The sequence below is a fragment of the Echiichthys vipera genome (genome assembly GCF_963691815.1).
Source record: "Echiichthys vipera genome assembly, chromosome: 2".
Classification (NCBI taxonomy): Eukaryota; Metazoa; Chordata; class Actinopteri; order Perciformes; family Trachinidae; genus Echiichthys; species Echiichthys vipera.
In genome coordinates this window covers 4,072,551-4,095,078 of record NC_139827.1, presented here as the reverse complement: position 1 = coordinate 4,095,078, position 22,528 = coordinate 4,072,551, and the positions used below count along the sequence as shown (strand labels likewise).

General features: G+C 45.1%; 1 protein-coding gene across 1 annotated transcript in view; it reads right to left on the bottom strand.

Annotated features, from left to right (window-relative positions):
- Positions 1-21,857, bottom strand: part of LOC310963547 (complement C3-like) — a gene marked incomplete at both ends in the record, with an annotated part of 32,853 nt that extends 10,996 nt beyond the window's left edge. The window contains 22 exons of the mRNA XM_083936411.1: positions 679-882; positions 967-1,050; positions 1,405-1,465; positions 1,565-1,774; positions 2,350-2,489; positions 2,989-3,074; positions 6,342-6,645; positions 7,957-8,253; positions 9,566-9,634; positions 10,036-10,165; positions 10,343-10,498; positions 12,304-12,504; positions 12,608-12,823; positions 13,020-13,163; positions 14,374-14,489; positions 16,031-16,145; positions 16,464-16,566; positions 17,575-17,662; positions 17,741-17,823; positions 19,262-19,353; positions 20,460-20,530; positions 21,788-21,857. Coding sequence (XP_083792537.1) covers positions 679-882; positions 967-1,050; positions 1,405-1,465; positions 1,565-1,774; positions 2,350-2,489; positions 2,989-3,074; positions 6,342-6,645; positions 7,957-8,253; positions 9,566-9,634; positions 10,036-10,165; positions 10,343-10,498; positions 12,304-12,504; positions 12,608-12,823; positions 13,020-13,163; positions 14,374-14,489; positions 16,031-16,145; positions 16,464-16,566; positions 17,575-17,662; positions 17,741-17,823; positions 19,262-19,353; positions 20,460-20,530; positions 21,788-21,857 — 3,040 coding nt within the window. The remainder of the gene's footprint in view (positions 1-678; positions 883-966; positions 1,051-1,404; positions 1,466-1,564; positions 1,775-2,349; positions 2,490-2,988; positions 3,075-6,341; positions 6,646-7,956; positions 8,254-9,565; positions 9,635-10,035; positions 10,166-10,342; positions 10,499-12,303; positions 12,505-12,607; positions 12,824-13,019; positions 13,164-14,373; positions 14,490-16,030; positions 16,146-16,463; positions 16,567-17,574; positions 17,663-17,740; positions 17,824-19,261; positions 19,354-20,459; positions 20,531-21,787) is intronic.
- Between the last annotated feature and the right edge of the window lie 671 nt (positions 21,858-22,528).

The following is a 22,528-nucleotide window of genomic DNA, read 5'->3' as shown; positions in this document are numbered from 1 at the left end:
TCCATCTATCCATCCAACTACCCAACCATTTATCCAATTATCCAATTATCCATCCATCTATGTTTTCAACTTTCCATCATCCATCCATCCATCCATCCATCCATATAGCAATGTAATATACTATCAATCGATCATCCATCCATTCATCAAACTATCTATTTATCCATCCATCAATCCATCCATCCAACTATCCATCCACCCATTCATTCAACTATCCATCCACACATTCATTCAACTAGCCATCTGTGTATCCAATTATCCATCTATCCATCCAACTACCCAACCATTTATCCAATTATCCATCCATCCAATGATCCATGTTTTCAACTTTCCATCATCCATCCGTCCATATAGCCATGTACTCAACTATCCATCCATCCATGGTTCCATCCATCCATCCATATTTCCAAGTATCCATCGATCATCCATCCATTCATCAAACTATCTATCCATCCATCCATTCATCAAACTATCTATCTTTCCAACCATCTAACCATCCACCCATCCTTCCATGCATCCATTCATCCATCATCCATCCATTCATCAAACTATCTATCCATTCATCCATTCATCCATCAAACTATCTATCCATCCATTCATGTTTCCATCCATGTTTCCATCCATCCATCCATCCATGTTCCCATCCATCCATTCATGAGTTCTTCCCCGCTTTCTCACCTCTCTTGATGTACCGGAGAGCCTCAGCCTTGCGTTGCACCCCTACACTCTCCCAGTTGTTGGTTCTCTCCAGGTAGAGGGTGGCGATGAGCGGCAGAGTGATGCTGGCCAAGTTCTGCTCCACACAGCCGCCGGGCATCCGTATCAGGGAGGCCAGAGAGTCCTCACTGATGGAGTTATCAATGCTGTCTGCCAACACATTGCCTGAATGGAACAGGAGGAATCAGGCATCAGTCCGATCCTCTAGGTTCAGTTTTATACCTCACCACTGTTCTGTCAGTGACTGACCTCTGACATTGATGAACGTCTCCGGCACAGAGTTCGGCACAACTGATTCCAGTTCGATCTTTCCCAAACGAACTGTCTGCGTTCCTGTAGTGGATGAAAACAGAGCAATGATGTCAAACTTTCTTACGGTCTACCCAAACCTGAGAAGGATCTATTCCTTTCAATGTAAAGACACCAAATCCTAAAATATGAGTGTTTCTCCGAGAGAAGATGTTTGTAAAATGTGATCTAAAGAAAAATGTCACCACGCACCATGCAGGTTAAAACAGCAACAATTAAATAAATAGATCAAGAGAAAGAGAGAGTGTTCACAACAGCACACCAAAGTTAGAGGCTGAATTGACTAATTCTGAGTAAAGAGGATAGGATGTAAACATGAAAATGTGGCATGCGGTGGAAAGATAATAGGAAATGATGCATTACTGCGATCTACCTTACCTCCCTCAGCAGACGGGTTCAGCACCGTACTCCAAACTTCAGTCTTTTGCACTCCATCCATCTGTTTGGATTATGAAAAGCAGAACCTTTAATCAGGTATCAGGTGTTTTTAGATGATACTTCATTCAAATCCGACCCTGATTATACTTCCGTGACTCACCACCACCCGTAGGTTTTTCTGGATGCGGTCTCCTCCCATCATGTCTCTGCCTACCACCATCACCTCCAGAGGAAGTTTCCCCACCACCAGCGGTACGATGGTGTAAGGCACCGCAACAGAAGAGCCGGCCGTCAGCGTCACTTCCTGCGTGTGTCGGTCCTTAAAGGCAACGCTGCAGATGCCTTGTGTCTTCATCAGAACCACCCTCACCTGAACGGAAACCAGTCACACCACAATCACAGAAATATTTACGCATTTGAGTGCATTTTATTATTAGCCATGAATCCTACGCACTTTGGTGATCTCCTGACTTTTGCTCTAGTGACTTATTTTTCTACAGTAAGTGAAATCTGGTTAACTATTGGATGGATTGCTAGAATTAGTTAAATCTATCATCTCATCTCATCTCGGGTCGGGTTGTGGGGGCAGCAGCTTTAGCAGGGGACCCCAAACTTCCCTTCCCCGGGCCACATTAACCAGCTCTAACTGGGGGATCCCGAGGCGTTTCCAGGCTAGTGTGAAGATATAATCTCTCCACCTGGTCCTGGGTCTTCCCCGAGGCCTCCTCCCAGCTGGACGTGCCTGGAACACCTCCCTACGGAGGCGCCCAGGGTTCATCCTTACTAGATGCCCGAACCACTCTACTCCAAGTTCCTCACGGATGGCTGAATTTCTCCCCCTTAAATCTATCATGCTACTCTAATTGTAGAAAATGCATTCTGTATTTCCTAAATTCCTGAATATGGGAGTGACTGCACTGTGTAGTTTTAAGGCGATTTTCTTACATGCAGGTCGTCGTAGCCGTAGTTATGGACCACAGCTTTAATCTCCACCTGTTCGTTCCTCGCCACTGAATACGGCAACTTCAGGTCCACAAAGAAACGCTTCCACGCTCTGATGTTGTAAGGCTCGGCAACGCAGAAACCTGCAGACATGAAGCGCATTAGTAATGTGGATTCTGCACGTGCGAGAACGTATTTGTAGTATTTTCCTTCAGTTCTTTTAGAGATTTGAACTTTCAGTCTTTGTCATATGGTCATACACCTTTTCTATATATTCAAGTGAACAACAGATTCTACAGAAAGTCTACATAAATAACACTTAAGTAAAGAAGTCTGGTAAAATTTAGTTGCTGCAGAGTTACTGCTAAAATATTCTGAACGACACATTTTGACATTTAGATTTCAAAATCATGTGCTTCCTTATTCATAGTCCAGATTGCATGAATTTGGGGACATTGCAAATACAGATGAATATGCGTCACTCCTATTTGTTGTCAACAAGTTTGCCTATTTTTCTGTTTCTGTTAAAAGTCAGAGTTGTCAACACAGGCCGGACAACGGCACGTGTTGTGAAATGTAGCAAAATCTGAGGGCCAGAATTTCACCACCACCTCCTCCGCCTCTTCCTCCGCATCCTCGTACCTGTTTGAGGTGATGCACTGATAGCCAGAACTCCCCACTCTGTGATGCTGTCAGGTAAAGGATGGTTCACGTTCACAGACGCCAACCTGTTGATGAGATTCATCTCTGCATTATCACCAGGTGGTCAAAACCGCAGCTCAGTTTTTAACAGATGCAAGAAAAAAACTGTGTATAGCTCAGCAAGTGTTGGAACAATGACTCAGATCCTTTACTTCAGTAAAAGTAGAAATACTACTTTACAAGTAAAAGTACAGAAGTAATATCAGTAAAATATAGTTAAAGTAAAAGCAGAATTCCTCCTTTCACAGTGTTATATTATTGAATAGATTTTATTATTATGATGTTATCACAAACAAATGCATGTATTGCATTTTAATGGTAATGCTAGATACTTTGTATACTGGGTATATTAGTAGTGAAGTATAGGTATATAGTAGCAGAAAGCATGTTTTTCATGTTAAAAGTAACTAGTAAACACATTTAGTGAAGTAAAAAGTACAATATTTCTGACTGAGATCTGTGGAGTATAAGTATTACACAGAATGGAAATACTCAAATAATATGTAAGTATCTCAAAATAGTCATCTCATCTCATCTTCATCCGCTTATCTGGGGTCGGGTCGCGGGGGCAGCAGCTTTATCAGGGGACCCCAAACTTCCCTTTCCCGGGCCACATTAACCAGCTCTAACTGGGGGATCCCGAGGCGTTCCCAGGCCAGTGTGGAGATACAATCTCTCCACCTGCTCCTGGGTCTTCCCCGAGGTCTCCTCCCAGCTGGACGTGCCTGGAACACCTCCCTAGGGAGGCGCCCAGGGTTCATCCTTACCAGATGATCCTGAACCACCTCAACTGGCTCCTTTCAACACTAAGGAGCAGCAGCTCTACTCCGAGTTCCTCACGGATGCTGAACTTCTCCCCCTCTCTCTAAGGGAGACTCCAGCCCCCCTCCTGAGAAAACCCATTTCAGCCACTTGTACCCGCGACCTCGTTCTTTCGGTCATGTCTCTCAAAATAGTACTTAAGTAAAATACTCACACTCCACCACTGAGCACAGCTGTATAAATGTTTATGTACTGTATGAAAGAACTAAATAAATCCGATTTTAAACTCTAAATCTGCTCCTTTTTGCGACACACTCAGCAGCTAGCTTGTAAAATATTAACTTGGCGATAAACAATAACAGAAACTTCGCGGTTTGGGAAGACTGATGCATTTCACAACGCAAACAACCACATTGCACAATACAGGAATCTTCACCGCAGTGCAATACCGCATACAAACAGTGACAGAACTGTTGATTCTGGGCTGTGTATTGAGCTTTTATCACTGACCAAACAAAACATGATGCAATGCAGGGAGTTCACAGTGCTGCACGACAGTCATGGTGCGTTTAACTTCACTGGCTGGATTTGGACTCTTGGAGACCCAGTTGCGGACAAAGTTCAGCATTTTCAAATTTATTTTTGAGGGTCACGGGGGGTGCTAGCATGCTGTGTTTGTTTAAACATGCTGGACAGAACAGATAAGACGAAGTCAAATGTTCGGGGGAGGGAAATGTAACTCATGGGGTTGTATTCTCGAAAAAGGAAGTTGAGTGCACAATGGGTTTGCCGCTGAAGTGGTTTAAGTCATGACCAATTAGCTGGTGTCTTGGTCACTTTTGGTGTAAAAATGAAGCCAATGCAAAGATTTGTTTGTATAGAAGTCAATGAGAAAATGAGACCTCACTTGATTTGCTACCTCAGTAAACATTTTGCTAATGTTTATGGTCTCAATCGCTATTTTCACATCTTCTTCAATAAAGCATGATGTCTCATCTCATCTCATCTTCAGCCTCTTATCCGGGGTCGGGTCACGGGGGCAGCAGCTCTAGCAGGGGACCCCAAACTTCCCTTTCCCGGGCCACATTAACCAGCTCTAACTGGGAGATCCTGAGGCGTTCCCAGGCCAGTGTGGAGATCTAATCTCTCCACCTGGTCCTGGGTCTTCCCCGAGGCCGCCTCCCAGCTGGACGTGCCTGGAACACCTCCCTAGGGAGGCGCCCAGGGTTCATCCTTACTAGATGATCCTGAACCACCTCAACTGGCTCCTTTTAATGCAACGGAGCAGCGGCTCTACTCCGAGTTCCTCACGGATGCTGAACTTCTCCCCCTCTCTCTAAGGGAGACTCCAGCCCCCCTCCTGAGGAAACCCATTTCGGCCGCTTGTACCCGCGACCTCGTTCTTTTGGTCATGACCCAGCTTTCATATAAAGCATGATGTTCATTGTGTAAATGATGGTCCCATTTACAGTCAAATAGACCATAGAGCAGGGGATGCTTTGGGCCACAGCTTCCTTATGATTGACTGGTTGCTGCAACAGTGACCTGTCAATCAGGACAGAGGCTAAGCAATGTGTATCCATGGTACTCTGAACTTATCAACCGCTTTTTGGGTGTTGTCCGTTTGGGTGTCTTGCTGCAACCGTTTACTCATTGTGTATTGTCAAACGCCCTCTGTTGATGACGCATCCTAGCAGAACCATCCGTGTTTGAACCGGGGTGAAAAGCAACGTCATAGTAAAGAACAAGACGCGATAATGGTTTAATTATTGGGGAGAAGGGCTCAAACATTCTGGGAAAGGCTCTAGTGAAAGGCATTGATTGTCTTACACTTGGGTGTGCACAACGAGAAGTGACAAAAGCGAATGTTTGAAAAATGAAAAAGGCTGAAAGCTTGGGAGGGAAGTTACAAAATCACTACCGCCACAAACCTGAGTGAAGCAGACATGATTGTTGGATTGTCTAAAAAAAAGTTACAGAACATTTTAGACGCCCCTGTTCTCATGTCATAAATGTTGAACATACCCTGTTAACATCGTCTGACATTCCTGTTTAAGAATACCGACATCTGTTTGGCTTCGTTTTCATTCTTATGCAGCAAACCTAGGGATTCATAAAAATGCACTAATAGGAATCTGGCCTGGGCCCTTCTGTGTGGAGTTTGCATGTTCTCCCCGTGTCTGCGTGGGTTTTCTCCGGGTTCTCCGGTTTCCTCCCACAGTCCAAAGACGTGCAGGTGTTCGGTTCATTGATGACTCTAAATCACCCGTAGGTGTGAATGGTCGTCTGTCTCTGTTCGTCTCTATGTGTCCTGTGATAGACTGGCGTCCTGTCCAGGGTGGACCCCGCCTCACGCCCAATGTCAGCTGGGATCGGCTCCAGCCCCCCTGCGACCCCGAACCCGGGATAAGCGGTTGAAGATGAATGAATGAATGAATCAAATGTTAAGAGTGACACTGATCCATCAGATCATATGCAAGTGGACTAACAAGAACGTCCTACCTCTGATCTGATTCTTATTTTTCACTCACCCGTCTCCGTCGACCTGGCTGGGCAGGGTCACGGGCTTCCACAGCCAAGACTCAAAGAACTTCTTTCGCAGATACACTTGAGTCTCATCCAGATACTCTTCCTCGTCCTCCTCTTCCTCGAACCTCTCCACCATCCGCACTTCATCTTCCGCCCTTTTATTTGCATTTGTATAGGTCATGTGAAGTCCAGGTCCAGGTGGTCCAGGTGGTCCAGGCACTCCAGGCAGTCCAGGCAGTCCAGGCATATAGTTCGGTACCAAAGGTTGACTAGCCAGTCCAGGTAATCCAACTTCACGTCCCCAATCTATGTGAACACATGATAAGTAGGTCTTGACCTCTCATAGTACTGTATATATATCTCTCATACATTAATGTTGAAGCTGTTAAAGGTCCCATATTATGCTCATTCTCATGTTCATACTTGTATTTTTAATATAATTGTTTCACTTAAATGTTAAAAAAACACATTTTGTCTCATCCTGTCATTCTGAATAAACCCGTATTCACCCTCTGTCTGCAACGCTCCGATTTAGCGCCTGTCTCTTTAAGGACCCCCCTCCTGAAAAAGCCCAGTCGCTTCTGATCGGTCAGCGTTTCCACGTTTCCTGCATTCGTTCTCTCTGAGTCTCTGCCCCATCACTGCAGCCGGGGAATGGCTATAACAGCACTGTAGCAGCATGTTCTGCATATATATAGTACATTTGTGACATCACAAATTTACAGAAGTCCTGACGCCTCGCTTAAAGGCACAGTTTCTTAAATGCGGGCTGTGTGCATTTCTCTTTAGATTCGGGTGTTTTCATACTCATGGTATTTTTATAGCACCTCAACCTGCTTTATAAGAAAATTAGTCCAACATAGTTTTTGCATATGCTCACACCGACTCCACATTAATTTTAGTGACCTCCGATTGACGCTATCGGGTGTCATTACCACCGACGTGAACAACAATCTTATCATATTTACGTTTATCCTTAGCCAGCAGTTTCAAATAGGACTCAATGTCGCCCGCTCTGGCCCCTGGGAGGCATTTTACTATGGTCCCTGGTGTCGCTCACTTGATCCCCTGTTGTGCATCTACACACAACAACACATTCCTGCATGTTAAAGGGAACCTATTGAGTGTTGTAATATGTTTATATTTAGTGTTTCTCACTCACAACACCTCCTAGAACATTTAAAAAGCCTTAAAAAATAAAGAAATCAATCAGATTGGACATCAAACACCTTTACCCTGCCAGCTCCTGAGCATTAAGGGCGCACTCACACTGTCCTTCCGCACCGCGACCCGGGCTTTAGGGTACTTGTCCCCCCTCCCTCTCCCCACGCGCCCCAGCCCCGTTTGTACTCACACTGCCTGGGCCTCGGCCAATACTTCTTGCTGTCCATACGCCATCACGCAGTACAGTACAGAACGACAGTGTGAGTGCGTCCTAAGTCTGCGTATTGTTCAACACCGCAATGTGACCCGCGTCATGTCCTGCCTCTACCCAGGCGCCACCCCTCGCTTAAACCCATAAACCATAACCCGCACATCACTACTGTGAACATTATACCACTACATTTCACATAGAGACGTTAAAAGATATCCTGCAGAATGGAAAAGGTTAATTACTGAAGGTATGCCGGGACAGGGATATTCTTTCTCGTGTATCAGAGTGAAGGACTGGAAAAAAGGGTCGTGGTTGAGGGGAGGTGGTGGGCGGCGTTGTGGTGAAAGGCGGTGGGGTGGTGGGAATCTCGGTGCTAAACTCTTGGTTCCTGTAAGTGGCGCAGCAGTATCGGAAGGCCCTGATGCACTCCCAGCCCTCTGTGATGTAGAGGGAGCGTCGCGTGCAGGAGTACGCCATGGGGATCTCCCTGAGGCCGTCCTTACAGCAGCGGCGCTTCAGTTTCTCCTTGTAATGACTCTCTGCAGGTAGAAGAGAAGAGGAACCGGCGTCATTAGTACTATAATATAACATCAATAGTTTAACAATTAATCCAATGGCAATGTGAAAAGCTGCTGGTTCTGTAGAAGCCATCATCATCAAAATGACACAGATCAGATCCATATATGTTTAGATTGATTTATCTCAGATCTTTTTTTAAAATCAGATCAGTGCCATTTTCATATGTGGTCCCAAATCTGATCCTTCTCCGATCACTGGCCATGCAGCCGCTGTGAGAACGGTCATGTTAGAGTTCATGTGTTATTCTGCCTCATGTGTCACTGAGCAGGCGACCAGTCCCGTCCTACTGTGCTGTGACTGGCTACTTATCGTTGCCTCGACACGTCCTTCAGATTGGTTGCAACGCAGATCTCTTTTGGCTCATTTCATCTATCTATCTATCTATCTATCTATCTATCTATCTATCTATCTATCTATCTATCTATCTATCTATCTATCTATCTATCTATCTATCTATCTATCTATCTATCTATCTATCTATCTATCTATCTATCTATCTATCTATCTATCGATGCTACTCCTTACAGAAAATGAGTCACCATGGTTGTCACTCCTCAGGTGCCAGCGACGTGCTTTCCTACACTGTGACAAGAGTGTGCGGAGGAAGCGTTATATATAGCGTTTTATTTAGTTAGCTAACTTGCTAATTCCACCATGCTTTAATGCTACAAAGCAGACTGTTGGCTAGCGGAGATCAACCTTAAAGTGAAATTCCAGCGTAAAACCATCCCAGGGTCTTTTTCGGCAAATACATACATCAAATAAGCCATCGAGACTTTTTTTTTTCGTGTAACAACTATTAATGGAGATATCCCGGAAAGTTGCTAACAGTTGCTCACAGCCAAATGTGGCTAACACCGATTAGCTTGGGGCAGTACGGTGAAGGCATTCAAAGGTCTTTTTTAACCACTAATACTGCTGAAAATAACACCAAACCTCTGCAGCAGCATGAGAAGAGTCCCTACACACAACACAAAGCACCAATGGGCTCCTTCCTTTGGGATTGACTTTGCTAATCCGCTTGAATGGACTTTACTATAAGAGAAGCTGGTACAGGGGCCAGTAGGTAAGTCTTTAAAACACTCTTTTAATACACTTCAGGTTCTCTGACTACGTTGTTGGTGCTGCAGTTAAACTCAAACAGGATGTAATGTTGCTCTACGTCTGCTGGATGTGTGAAAAGGCAACTGTTTGCTTCCACGTTGGCATGATTTTACAATGCCAGCTTGTTGTTGGTGCGGCCAATTCATGAAGTTCATTCATTTTACTCACCCAGCTGAGCTTTACGCTGCAACAGTTCAGCAGAGCGCCTCCTTCTGGCACTGCCTGGACACTGCAGGGCTGACAAGAGCCGAGGAAAGGAACAAAAAACATCTGTTTGTTTGCACTATTCATCAAACATATACGATTACTGTCAAGTTAAGTCAAGTCAAACATGATTTGTATAGCCCGTTTAAAAACAACCGCAGTGAATACAAAGAAAAAAACACATATAATGATAACAGGGGATGAGGTCAAAGTTACAAGCTCAACTTAATAAAGCGCCAAAGGGTAGAGGTGCCTTAAATGATTCTGTGGTCTGAGCCGTTTTACCATTTTTGGATAGTCCAGCTGAAGACTGACAGAGAGAGGACAACATGCAGCAAAGAGCTGCACTCGAACCCTCGATGCAGCAGTGCGAATACAATCTCTGCACCCGGGGCGCATGCTTTACCAGGTGAGTTCAAAGGTTATGGACAAACCTTGTCTGGTTTTGGTTTGGAACCCGGCGTTGGAGACGTAGAGCAGTCCTGCGTCTGAGAACACCGCCGAGGCGTCTCTGCCTCCCCCTCGGGTGCAGCCCATGTCTCCGTGCTCCACCACACCCCAGATCTACGGAAAAGGTCCCATTGAGGACAAAGTGAAGGTTTTTGAGTTTAGTACTTTAAAAGAACAAAAACACTACTGATGCATGTCGGTACACAACAAGTGAACACTAGATTAAAAACCATGTTTAATTGGTAATATAAAATTTGAGGTACTTTCTTTGTTTTCACACACAGACTGTACCTTGCTCTGTGTGAGTCTGTCCCTGTTGAGCAGATACACAGCGTTGTCCACAGCCACCAGGTTGACCGTTGCCCCCGGATCGCCTCTGACCTGAAAACTAAAGCTCTTCCCTGGTGTGTAGTCTCGACGTATGCCGTCCACCGGCCCCACTTTCAGCTGTAAAACAACGTGGACTTAAAAATGCATCGACAGAAAGATGAACTGAAGAAGAGAAAGTGAATTTACAAAATTTTCTTTGCAAGTTAGACCTTAACTATCCATTAATGCAGCCAAAATTATTTTACATCCACCAGTGTAAGGCCACTTAAAGTGAACTTACATACATCAAATATGCCACTGAGACAGTTTCTTTCTGTTAACAACTATTAACGGAGAAATCTGGTAGAGTTGCTAACAGCCTGAAGTGGCTAACACTGATTAGCTCGGGGCAGTACGGTGAAGGCAAAACGTCTTTTTTTAACCACTAATTCTGCTCAAAATAACAGCAAACCTCTGCAGCAGCATGAGAAGAGTCCCTACACACAAAACAAAGCACCAATGGGCTCCTTCCTTTGGGATTGACTTTGGTAATCCACTATAATGGACTTTACTATGAGAGGAGCTGGTACAGGGGCCAGTAGGTAAGTCTTTAAAACACTCTTTTAATAAACTCCAGGTTCACTAACTACGTTGTTGGTGCTTTGTTTTCTAAAAACACGGGAGTAATAATGTGTTACCACTGTATTTTTATGTTGTTCTGAGTATATATATAGTGAATTGTTAATTGCTTTTGATTCATGACATCATACTGACATTTCTTCAAAGCTGTGCTGATGATTTGGTTTTCAAAAATGTTTATTACAGTTTGTTTAGTACATTTTAAGGTACAAGAAAATAAAGCAGTTGTTCATTCAATGCTCGATTCGTTAAATGTTTCTATTTTTATTTTATTTTACATCTTTTCTTTAAAAGAAAGTAGTAGTATCATTGCCTATGAGGGCTCCCAAATTTTTGGGATCAGTGAATCAATCACTGCAGTCAGGTGTGTGTGTGTGTGTGTGTGTGCGTGTGTGCGTGTGTGTGTGTGTGTGTGTGTGTGGCACTGATTGGTGTTGATTAAGCCCAGGTGTGGGGAGTTTTCATAAACCCTGAGTCTCCAGTGCTCTGTGCTGACTCATTACCTCACTATCAGAGGTAGTGAGAGCTTCTCCCTGTTGTCAAGTGTACCTACAAACACTATCTCAGAACTTTGTGTGTATTTGTTGTTCATTGCCTGTTTTCTGGTGTATAGTAGGGACGCTGCAGAGTTTGTTGTGTCAGCCTTCATCTTTAGTTTTGTGTTTTCTGGGTCTCCTGGACTATATTGTTTTTGTGTCTGTTTGGCAGCAGTGGTTGAGTTTATCATCTTAGTGCTTTATTTCCTTAAGGAAGGATGTAGGGGCTCTTTCCTATCCATCACTGTTGCAATTTTGTGGTGATCCCTCTGGGATAACTTGGATCCGCACCTGCGTCCAAACAGCCCTGAGAAATACCTGTTTCTACTTGTTACGCCTATTTCATTTCTTCTTCTTTTCGTCATGGCATCGTTCAAAAAAACACACACAAAAAAAAACCTATCTAGATAAATCGTGCCATCTGAATGGAGAGAATTTGATTGTCATTGGATGAGAAGTATAAACATATACCATTATTGGTTGTACAGGATCTACATCCATCTGCACGACACAAATCACGTACACTCCGGCAAGGAAAAAGCAGACCTACAGTATGTAGCCTAGTACAAGGATGTCAATGGCAGAACTGGAGCAAATTGTCCCAACCAAGCAACATTAACATTTTCATATTACATAATAGATATAATTATGGCCTTTAGGAGTTTAGATTATTTTAGGGAGGTGGGGTAGTGCCATAACACTTTTGAATTCTTACAGTTTAGTCTGTCATCTAACCTGTTGCCCTCTGAGACTGAGCTGATCACTCACCCCTCCAACACAGGAATCTGCCACATCCACCCAGATGGAGTCAGGCACCACCTCCTCCCGCCCCGCCCAGGGAATACTGTAGAACGCCACGAAACGAAACGAAGGCATCATCTCTGGGGTGATCAACAGTCCGACGCTGGTGACCAGCTGACCAGTCACATCCACGCGCTCCGCGACAATCATTTTGCCTTTATTCAGCACCTGAGAGAGTTTAGAAAGTCATCATCAACACACTTGGATTTTGTGTCGTGGTCGTTTCACGTTCTACTTTCCAAATGTAACGCGTAAAGTGTTCTTGTCTCACCAGGTAGGTGATGTGTTTGATGTAAGCTCTGTGCGTCTCATCTGCAGGAGTGATGGTCAGCTTCAGGGACAGTCTCTCTCCCACGGACACCTTGTTGGTCCCAGTGGAGACGTACAGGTAGTTCTGTTGGCCTCTGTTGAAGGGGACATACGGCTGAACGGTGACCCGTTGTGTGGCCTGCTGCTCTGGTCTCAGGTCAGCCTGCATGGTTTTAGCCTGAGAAACAAAAAATACACACGTTGATCCCACAGATAGACTAAATAAATAAATGATTTATTGGATTATCTCATTTTTAATCCCTATATCATTCACACCAACAGAAACAGCAGAATATTTAAAGCAGAGATGAAATTCTGGTTTTACATATACGGCGGTGGGTGGAGGCGCAGTGAGTAAACAGGGTCGTACTAACAGTGATGGTCTGGAAGCGTGGATCACTGGGCATGTTGATAGTGACTCTGGCGGTGCCCGAGGAGACGATCACAGGCGTTTCCAACAGCGTCACGTTGACCAGGACGTTTCGGGCCGGGGAACCGTCATGGTGGCTCACCTGGATCTGGACAGTGATTTTAACACTTTAGAGGTTTTTCAGTCAGTGGTTGAGCTGAACGATACTTTTGTAAGAGGAAAATAACACTTCAGACACACAAATATTGTTCTAAACAGAGTCTTTGTCTTGATACATGTCTGGAGGGGATCCTTAAAGTAGTTTTACGCGGCTAAATCAGCCGTTTTCCCCAAAATCTATTCTAAAACTGCGGCCTCCGTGGCACGTTTCCACAACAGAACAGTCCATATTCAAAATACTCTCGTCCTAAAAAATAATGTTACCATTTGAACGATAACATGATCCTGAATGTAACTTAGTCCTTTCACATGTTTTCTATTTTGGGGCGCACTAGTAAATCATTTTCCAGGTCAACCCAATATTTTTCTGGACATTTTAGTGTTTTCTTTCATTTTCCATGTGTTTTTCCTGACTGGAAAATTGGTCGACAGTTTTCCCTGGTTTTTCCAGGACGTGTGGGAACCCTGATAAATCATTATAAGTCACATCTGTAATGTTTTATGACTGCTGATATAGCGCATCAGAAAGGACATTGGCCCTCATTTATCAATCTTGCGTGAAAACGGGCGTAGATCTGAGCGCAGAACTGGTCGTTTGACAGGACCCACGTGGGATTTATGAAACATCCGTATCTGACCGATATCAGCGTACGAATGAGCGGGCCTTGATAAATGCGGCGGCTGAATTTGATCGTCATTAACACGTTACGCCCTTAAATATTCCTGGTTCGGAGGCCTCGCCCTGTGAGGTAAAACATGCAGAGGAGAAACGCTGTGAAGAACAGAAACTTTTCCGACACACAGATCGGCATCCTGACATCCGAGATGGAGCAAAATAAAGATGCTTTTTGTCTTAAGAGTGGAATAAAAGGGGCCTATCATAAAAACGCTGTATGGAAAAGAATAACGGAGGCAGTCAACCCGAAGCAGCGCACCACTGTGACCCGTGTGCGTGTGTGCGCACGGCTGAACCTGCACTCCTGCTCACGTCCAAATTGATAAATGCCGAAGTTTGCCAGGAAATGGTCGTACGCACATTTTTCTGCCGTACGTTCGTTTGATAAATGAGGGCCAGTGTGTGTAGTGATGAAACATTATAAAGGCCCTCGTAATGCACTATAGATGCGGTCTCCATAGAAAGTGTTGCAAACAAAAAATGATCCCGTTTTAGTGGATAAATCAAAGAAGATGGTCCTTACTGTAAAGTCCAAGGGCAGGCTGGGCTTGAAGTACTTTGGCATGTCTCTGAAGGCTACGACGTACGGAGACTCCACAATTTTAATGCCAGTCTTCTCCGCTTCAACCAGATCGCTACCTGAACAGGAGAGAAACCAGGGTCGAACAACGCCACCGACCACAACCCTGAATCAGTTCAGGTGTCTAGACCCAGTTTTATGATGATGTGACGTATTTAGATCATATCCCTCGTCAGCTTTTGGAGGGCAACCGCAGATTCTCTTTTAAAATATCTTTTGAAACTGTCACTATATCCCAACAGCACATCGAGACGGCGATCTGTGACATAATAATGTAGCTCTACCTTTCTATTTGCTCCCGATGTCATCTGCAAGATCCACCGCACACGGCCGACAACCAATCACGGCCGAGAAATCTCTGATCCAGCGTCAATAACTGCTCGTGAACTCTGAGCAAACGGTGAAACTAGGCAGCACCGATCAAATATGAATCAATACTTTTTTCAAAGAGAAACATATTTTAGTGTACTGTTTAGCTGTAAAATGAGAATGTTTGTCCGTCCCGTCAGTTGGTGGGCGGGGCTCGGTTTCGACCTCGACTTGGTCACACGTTTTCATTTTACAGCCAGACGGATGTTTCTGAAAACACCATACGCGGGAAATAGGCAACGTAGTGACAGAATATGGGGTCATATTTGATCAGCGCGGCCTGGTTACAGTTTGATTTTTCTTTAGATCAGTTATTGACACTGTGAACAGAAGATGGAGGTAAAGATACGTGGCTTTTTCACAGGTTGACTGTCGAATCAGGCTGTCTGCTGGATTAGCGCTACAACAACGATTAATGGATTAGTTGTCGACTATTAAATTAATCTGCAACTATTTTGATAATCGATTAATTATTTGAGTAATTTGTTGAGATATAAAAAAAAGTCCAAATACTCTGATTCAAGCTCCTTAAATGGGAATATTTTCCGGTTTCTTTCGTCCTCTATGACGGGAAACTTTATATCTGTGATTTGCGGACAAAGCAAGACGTTTGAGGACGTCATCTTGGGCTTTTTGGAAACAGTGATTGACATTTTTCCCCATTTTCTAACATTTTATAACCAAAAAAAGAAAGTAACGGACAAATGAATCATTAATGAAAACAATCATTAGTTGCACCAGTCAGGATATAGTGACAACCTTATCTTTCATATCATATTTCACATTTTATCACATCCAGGGATTAAATCATGTCCATCCGAGTTTAAGAATTGCTTCAGTTGTTGAATGCAGGAAAATTAAATGGACTTTAGTTTGCAAAATAACTCCTCTGGGTTTTAAAATCATCACAGTTTTGTGAAATGCCCCACATTTCCCAAGAGCTAAGCCCCGGGTGGAAGAGCGCTGACTTGTCCAGAGGGCTAAAGGTCATCAGGCATCGATCTGTCCTGTACAGTGGAGTAAATAAACTGTGAGTTTGATCTTACTCGGCTGTGTTGCAAGGAATTGAGCAAACGCAATGAACACAACAGACAGCGACACACTGCACAGCCTGAATCACAGTCAAATCCTAAATCCTGTGACGGTTTCCTATGTCCTGTGTGTGCGGATTGATGTTGCTGAGGAATGTTTGTCTTCCTGTTTATTTTTCCCGCTGACACAAAGAGCTTACCTGACTTGGTGAGCACAGAGGCCTTCACATACACAGAGCTGCCCACCAAAGACCTGAAGTTGGGGTACGCTCGCTTGATCTCCTCCACGCTCAGTGTGACGAGTCCATCTTCCAGCTGCAGAGATTCATTTCACTAAACATTTCACATGAATAAAGACTTTTTCACCTTTGTTACAGCTAATTTAAATAATTATAAACCAATAAATCTTATCTCTAGGTCCACCTGCAAGTTCTTTTGGAGCTTTCAACAGCAACTGATACTAATCTCCTCTGTAAAAAAAAGCTACTTATTGGACCTTGAGGTTGGCTTTGAGGGGAATGCCATCCTTCAGCTACCAGACTTCAATCGCCCTCCTATTTTTGGATTGACTGGGAGTTAGGGGGATGGACGGCACCCTTTAAATCACTGACAGCAGCAGGAGCGGTGACTTACATTTGACACCTGCTTCACTGAAGGCAACCTCCTCATCTCTTGGTTGATCTTCACGCCAAACACCACGTAGGCCGTCCCCTGGACCGGCTCCCCGTACAGGTACCTGAAACACAATCACAACAACGCTAAGTCGGAGGTTTCATTAAATAAAAAAGCAAGACTGAATTCGAAAACCTCAAACTGTCCTTCCGTACCGTGCACCGTGCTTTAGGGTCCTTGTCCCCCCCTCCAGGCCCGTTTGTACTCACACTACCTGGGCCTCGGCGAATGCTTCTTGCTGCCTATACGTCATCACGCCGTAACACGTCACACGCATTGATTGACGTCATCACGATGCGTCGCTTCGTTTACAAATCTTTCCATAGACCACTGAGTTTTTGTGCGTCTTGTCGACTGTTTTTGAATATTTTCATCGACCAAATCTGCAGTAAACACTCCACCTCCGCATCACACCAACGTGAACCTTTCACCGCCATTGTTTTAAATGTCCGCGCATGGTCCCTCCTTCTTTTTTCTATGTCCCAACAGGCGCACATAAAATAACGTCAGAGCCGCCGTAGGCCTTGTGCTCGTGCTCGTATACGTGCGCACGCTCGTGCTCGTACATGTGTTAACACACTTACAAAAGCCCATCTCTCCCAAACGGGCTGTGGCCGGCAAGCTTGCTGCAGCTAGGCACAGTGCGTTTGCGCTCAACCTGGTCAAACGAACTAGGCTTCACCCGTGGAACCTGTTTGGGCACGGTACGGATGGACAGTGTGAGTGCGCCCTTACGGTGTGTGCCCCTAAAGTTTCTGGTTGCGCCCCTAAACTTTTCAGTTGGGGGGGGCCACGGTGCTCCTAGTGAAAAGAGTCTGGCGCCCTGATATACCCACCTCATGACCTTATAAATGAGGTTCATGTATGTTTCAGTATGAGGCCAAAAATGCCCTCGCAAGAAAATGTTTGCAGCTCCTGATCTCTTCAGAGGCTGTTTTAGTGAACAGTCAGGATGTGGTTTTAAAGTTAGGATTAGGATTAGGTTTGAGTTCAAGTTGAGTTTGCATATGAAGTTAATAGTCAACAGGAATAACAGTAATAAATTGCAATGTCGTGTGTGTTTCAGACTAACCTGGCCGAGATCTCTACGACCAGTTCACTGTCATCCAGGCTGAGGAAGGACTTCTTGGGTGTCAGGGTGACATTGAAGGCAGGAAGCACTGATAAACAACACAACAATAAGAAATATAGTGTGACTGTACCACAGCGTTGAAGAGCCTCCCAACTCCTTGACCTACCGTATTTCTTCACCTCAAAAGGGGAGTTGAACGTGTTCTGTTTCCAGTGGTCGAACTTTGTGGTCACCGTCCATTTTCCCTCACTGCCACAGACAAACAAGTCACATCAGAGAACATAGTAAGCAGGGTTCGTCCTCCTGGGAGCATGAACGTCTGTAGAAAAGTTAGTGCTGATCCATCGTGTACAACAAATATTTCAGTGAGCGAAAGCCTTGAAAAACTTGACCCGCTGGTGCCGCTAAAGGGAAAGTTGGGGGAACAACAAAGTACCAAATGTTGTATTCGCTTTTTTGGGGGGTTTTCTATTTGCAAAAGTTGTGGATAGTACCTGGTAGTTTTTGGTATGGCCTCGGTTGACTTGGCTCCAGGTGGAGTTTAAACACTGCGGACCACCAATTGGTCAGGGAGAACCGTCATCGGCAAGACGTGGGACGCCACATTTTCTTTCTTAGGATGGGGAATTCATGACCCACCATACTCTGCCTCCGAATGGAGAAGCAGGCTCTTCACAGGCTTTTATTTTGAAAGAGCTGACCGCCACGTGCCGGTGCTTAAAGGACTTCTGGGGCGGCAGTAGCTCAGTCCCATAGGTGACTTGGCTGGGAACCGGTCGCTGGTTCGAGTCCCTGTGTGGACCATGAATGGAGTGTGGACTGGTGGCTGGAGAGGTGCCAGTTCATCTCCTGGGTACTGCCGAGGTGCTGTTGAGCGAGGCACCAAACCCCCAACTGCTCGGGGCGCGGGTCATTGGCAGCCCCCTCGCTCTGACATCTCTCCATTAATTGCATGTATATAGGTCCTGTCTGTGCATGTGTGTGGGCCTGTGTGTGTGTGTAAAATGACAAAATAGAGTGAAAATTGAATTTCCCCATTGCAGGACGAATAAAGGAATTCTTCTTCTTCTTCTTCTAGTACTCGTTGGGTTGGTTAGGTTTAGGCATTTAGAGTGAGATTGGTTCAAGTTACGGAAAGAATATCAGGGTAAGCCGATCATCGGCAGAGCAGGGCGGGTCGTGCCTTCGCCATCCTGGGATTCCCATCAAACTTAATGCTCTTTCCTAAGAGACAGCTTCTCATTGCATTACACGGTCGGCCTTGCTGACAGCTCCATCACATGTATCACCCCAACAGAAACCACCATCCAATCATAGTCTGCTCTGTTCCAGATCAATGCTGCAGAATGTAGAAGTTGTCATTTCTGGTATTTCAGTGAGGTGAGTCTAGTCAGTATAATGAGCATCTATCTATCACTCAACTTTAACTGGGGCAGGTGGAGGCCTTAAATAAACACGATTATCACCAGTGAGTTGCTGATTCCAGTTGCAAGGTCTTCTGGGTAATTCCAGATAAAAATATTGACTGAGTAACGCTTTAAACTTCCTCAACATATCAGGCAATTCTTGTTTATTCTTGATGATTGTGGCTGTACTGTATGAATGCTCAGTAAAGGTCCCTCGATAACAGATTTAGATCATTCGTATAAATCTCTTGGCAGCCGAAGGAGACACGAGTTTATCTTACTTGACGATTTCAGAGAGAGGAAAAGTGTTCGCAAAGATGCCGTCCTCAGCTCTGATGCTGGAGAACTGTTTAACCACCACACCGTCTGGATTCTGAAACACACACACACACACACACACACACACACACACACACACACACACACACACACACACACAGACACACACAGACACACACACACACACACACACACACACACACACACACACACACACACACACACAAACAGGTCATTTGATCTAATGTAACCTATAACTAACAAATAATTACTCTGTGTCGACAAAGTGTTGCAGCTGCAGAAGACCTCACACATCTTGACACTCTATGCTCTCTCTGTTCGTTCATTTTGCCTTGTCAGCATCTTTTTGTGCGCTGTTTCATGTCTCAAGTTAACAGCTATTGAGCATTTTCATTACTGATTGATCCATTAAGGTTGTGATCTATAAATATAATATATATATATATAATCAATCAATGGATGAATCATTCATTTGTTTACCTCGAGTCATTCTGAACAGCAACCTCTCCTTTAAACAGCAGGTACATCACACGATCTGACCATCACTCCCCTTCGCTGCTGCTGAAACTTAGATCCACGCATTCATCACATCCAGAATCGACCACTGCAATAGCATCCTCTACGGTTCATCTGCCAAAATCCTCAACAAGCTTCAATACATCCAGAACTCTGCTGCCCTCCTCCTCACCTGCACCTGCACCTGTAAATACATCAGCCCTGTTCTGCAAAATCTCCACTGTTCCCCAACGCATCCAGTTCAAAGTCCCCCTCCACATCCAGGCCCCTTTCTACCTCACCAACCTCCTTCACCACCACTACCCATCCCCCCCGTAACCTGCACTCCTCGGACACAAACCTCCTCCCTCTACCTCTCAGGACCAAGCATCGTACCTGGGGAGACAGAGCGGTCATTGCTGCCCCCTCTACTGCAGCGACCAGCACACCTTCAAATCACTCATCAAACCCCGCCTCTTCAGAATCGCATCCAACCTCCAATACTCCACTGTTTTCATTTAATTTCCACCGCTTCACTTGTTTTTAATTGTTTTACCGTAGCTTACTTGTTTTTAATGTACTTGTTTTTAATGTTTTGGTGTTTATTGCATTATGTAAAGTGTCTTTGAGTTCCCTGAAAAGCACTCTACAAAATAAATGTACTATTGTTGTCGTTATTATTACCTGGATGTCGATTGAGATGGTGCTGTTAAAGGCCTTGAAGGACGGAGAGGACGTGAAGGCTCTGAAATGAACTGAGAGAGAGAGAGAGAGACAAAAGACTTTTCAAAATAAAGTGTAAAGATAAAGTCCATCATCATTTTTAAGACTAGCTCTAGTTTCTAGTTCGACTGATACTTGTACTACTATCACTGCTGATATCATCTCAACTGTGAAGTGGGATAAACTATGTTTTGAAAATGCATATTCGTGTTTCATGTACTTAATTATAATTATCATACACAGCAGGAATATTCAATTGGTGGCCCCGTGAATATTTCCTGGCCCTTTGAGTAGAAGCCCGTGTGAAAAAGTCCCTCCTGGCCCTCTGTCCTCTCTCGTATCCGTCTCAGCGCGTCAACTACCTGCACGCTGGAAGACTTGCTCAAAGTTCACCTGTAGGTGCGCGGCCACAACACTACGCACGCTCTTCAATATCTGCACTCCTATGTCGCTGCGTTGTTTCACAATATCCATTAATGTGATCCTCAAAAGCAATTTCAGTCAAAAGCAACTGGACTTGGTTATTTGTCAAGGAAGACGTTTCACCTCTCATCCAAGAGGCTTCATCAGTTCATGTACGCATCTGACCAGGCTGGGACTGGACCAGGATCAGGACCAGGCTGGGACTGGACCTGGACCAGGACCAGGCTGAGGCTGGACCAGGACCAGGCTGGGACTGGACCAGGACCAGGACCAGGACCAGGCTGGGACTGGACCAGGACCAGGACCAGGATCAGGCTGGGACTGGGCCAGGACCAGGCTGGGACTGGTCCAACTATCTGGTGTGAGATCCAGGTATTTAACCTCTCACAAGGTGCTTCAAGTGCCAACGACCGTCGTTAACGACAAAGGGTTCCAGTGACATCATCGGCCTTGTGAGAGGTTAAATACCTGGATCTCCACACCAGTTAGTTGGACCAGTCCCAGCCTGGTCCTGGTCCTGGTCCAGTCCCAGCCTGGTCAGATGCGTACATGAACTGATGAAGCCTCTTGGATGAGAGGTGAAACGTCTTCCTGACAAATAACCAAGTCCAGTTGCTTTTGACTGAAATTGCTTTGAGGATAACGACGACCTGGACACATGAGAACATTCACAGGCCCATTAATGTGATGCTCATATTTTTCCGGCCCCTCATTTTGGATCATTTCCATCAACCGGCCCTGACTCTAAGTTTATTTCACAGCCCTGATACACAGTATATATACAATTACAGTTCTCTTTGGTGGTTGGTTGGTGCCATTCGTGCACCATTGCCTTATGTTCTCATCATCCTAACTCCAGGCCTCACCGGTGTCTCCAGGGTTATAGACGGGCTTGTCCGTCTGAATGAAGATGTATCCAGAGTGGAAGGACACCATCAGCACCCGCTCCTCTGCGTGGAAACCCTCAAAGTTCACCTTCAGATGCACAAACTTGTTCTTTTTCTCGTCGCGGTTCAAACGATCAGAGGGGAGCTGGGAGGAGATGAGAATGAGGTGCTGGATGAAATTCACTGAGTATTCAAAGGCATTTTCGACGCACCGGCATCAGGTTTGGATTACATGTTAGCGAAAATGCTTCAGGTTGGATGGATTTAAAGAAAACCCTCTAATCGAGTCGATATTGTGTTAGAAATTAGTCTTTTCTAACTAGCAGGTGACTTCATCTCACGTCTCACGTCTCTCTGAACTAAACGTAGGCGTCTAAGGTTCTGAACTCGGCGAATCACCTGTATCGTCTTGAGAGCGTGGAATCCGTTCTCCAGGTTGAGCGTGACGGAGTCCTGGAGGAGCGTGACGGTCTTACTGAAGTCCACGATGGAGACGGACGCGGTGACGGGCCGGGTCAGACTGTCAGCCTGAAGGTAGATGTTCTCCGGGCTGTCTGTCCTCAGCAGGTCCGGGGCCAGCAGAGTGAACCTGCGGGGAAATACCACAACACGAGGCAGGGACGGGATTCAGTCACTGGAGAGGTAACAAGAGTAAATCTCAATCAGTGGCACAATTGGGCGGCTGTGGATTAGTGGGAGAGCGGGCCGTCTTCCATTCGA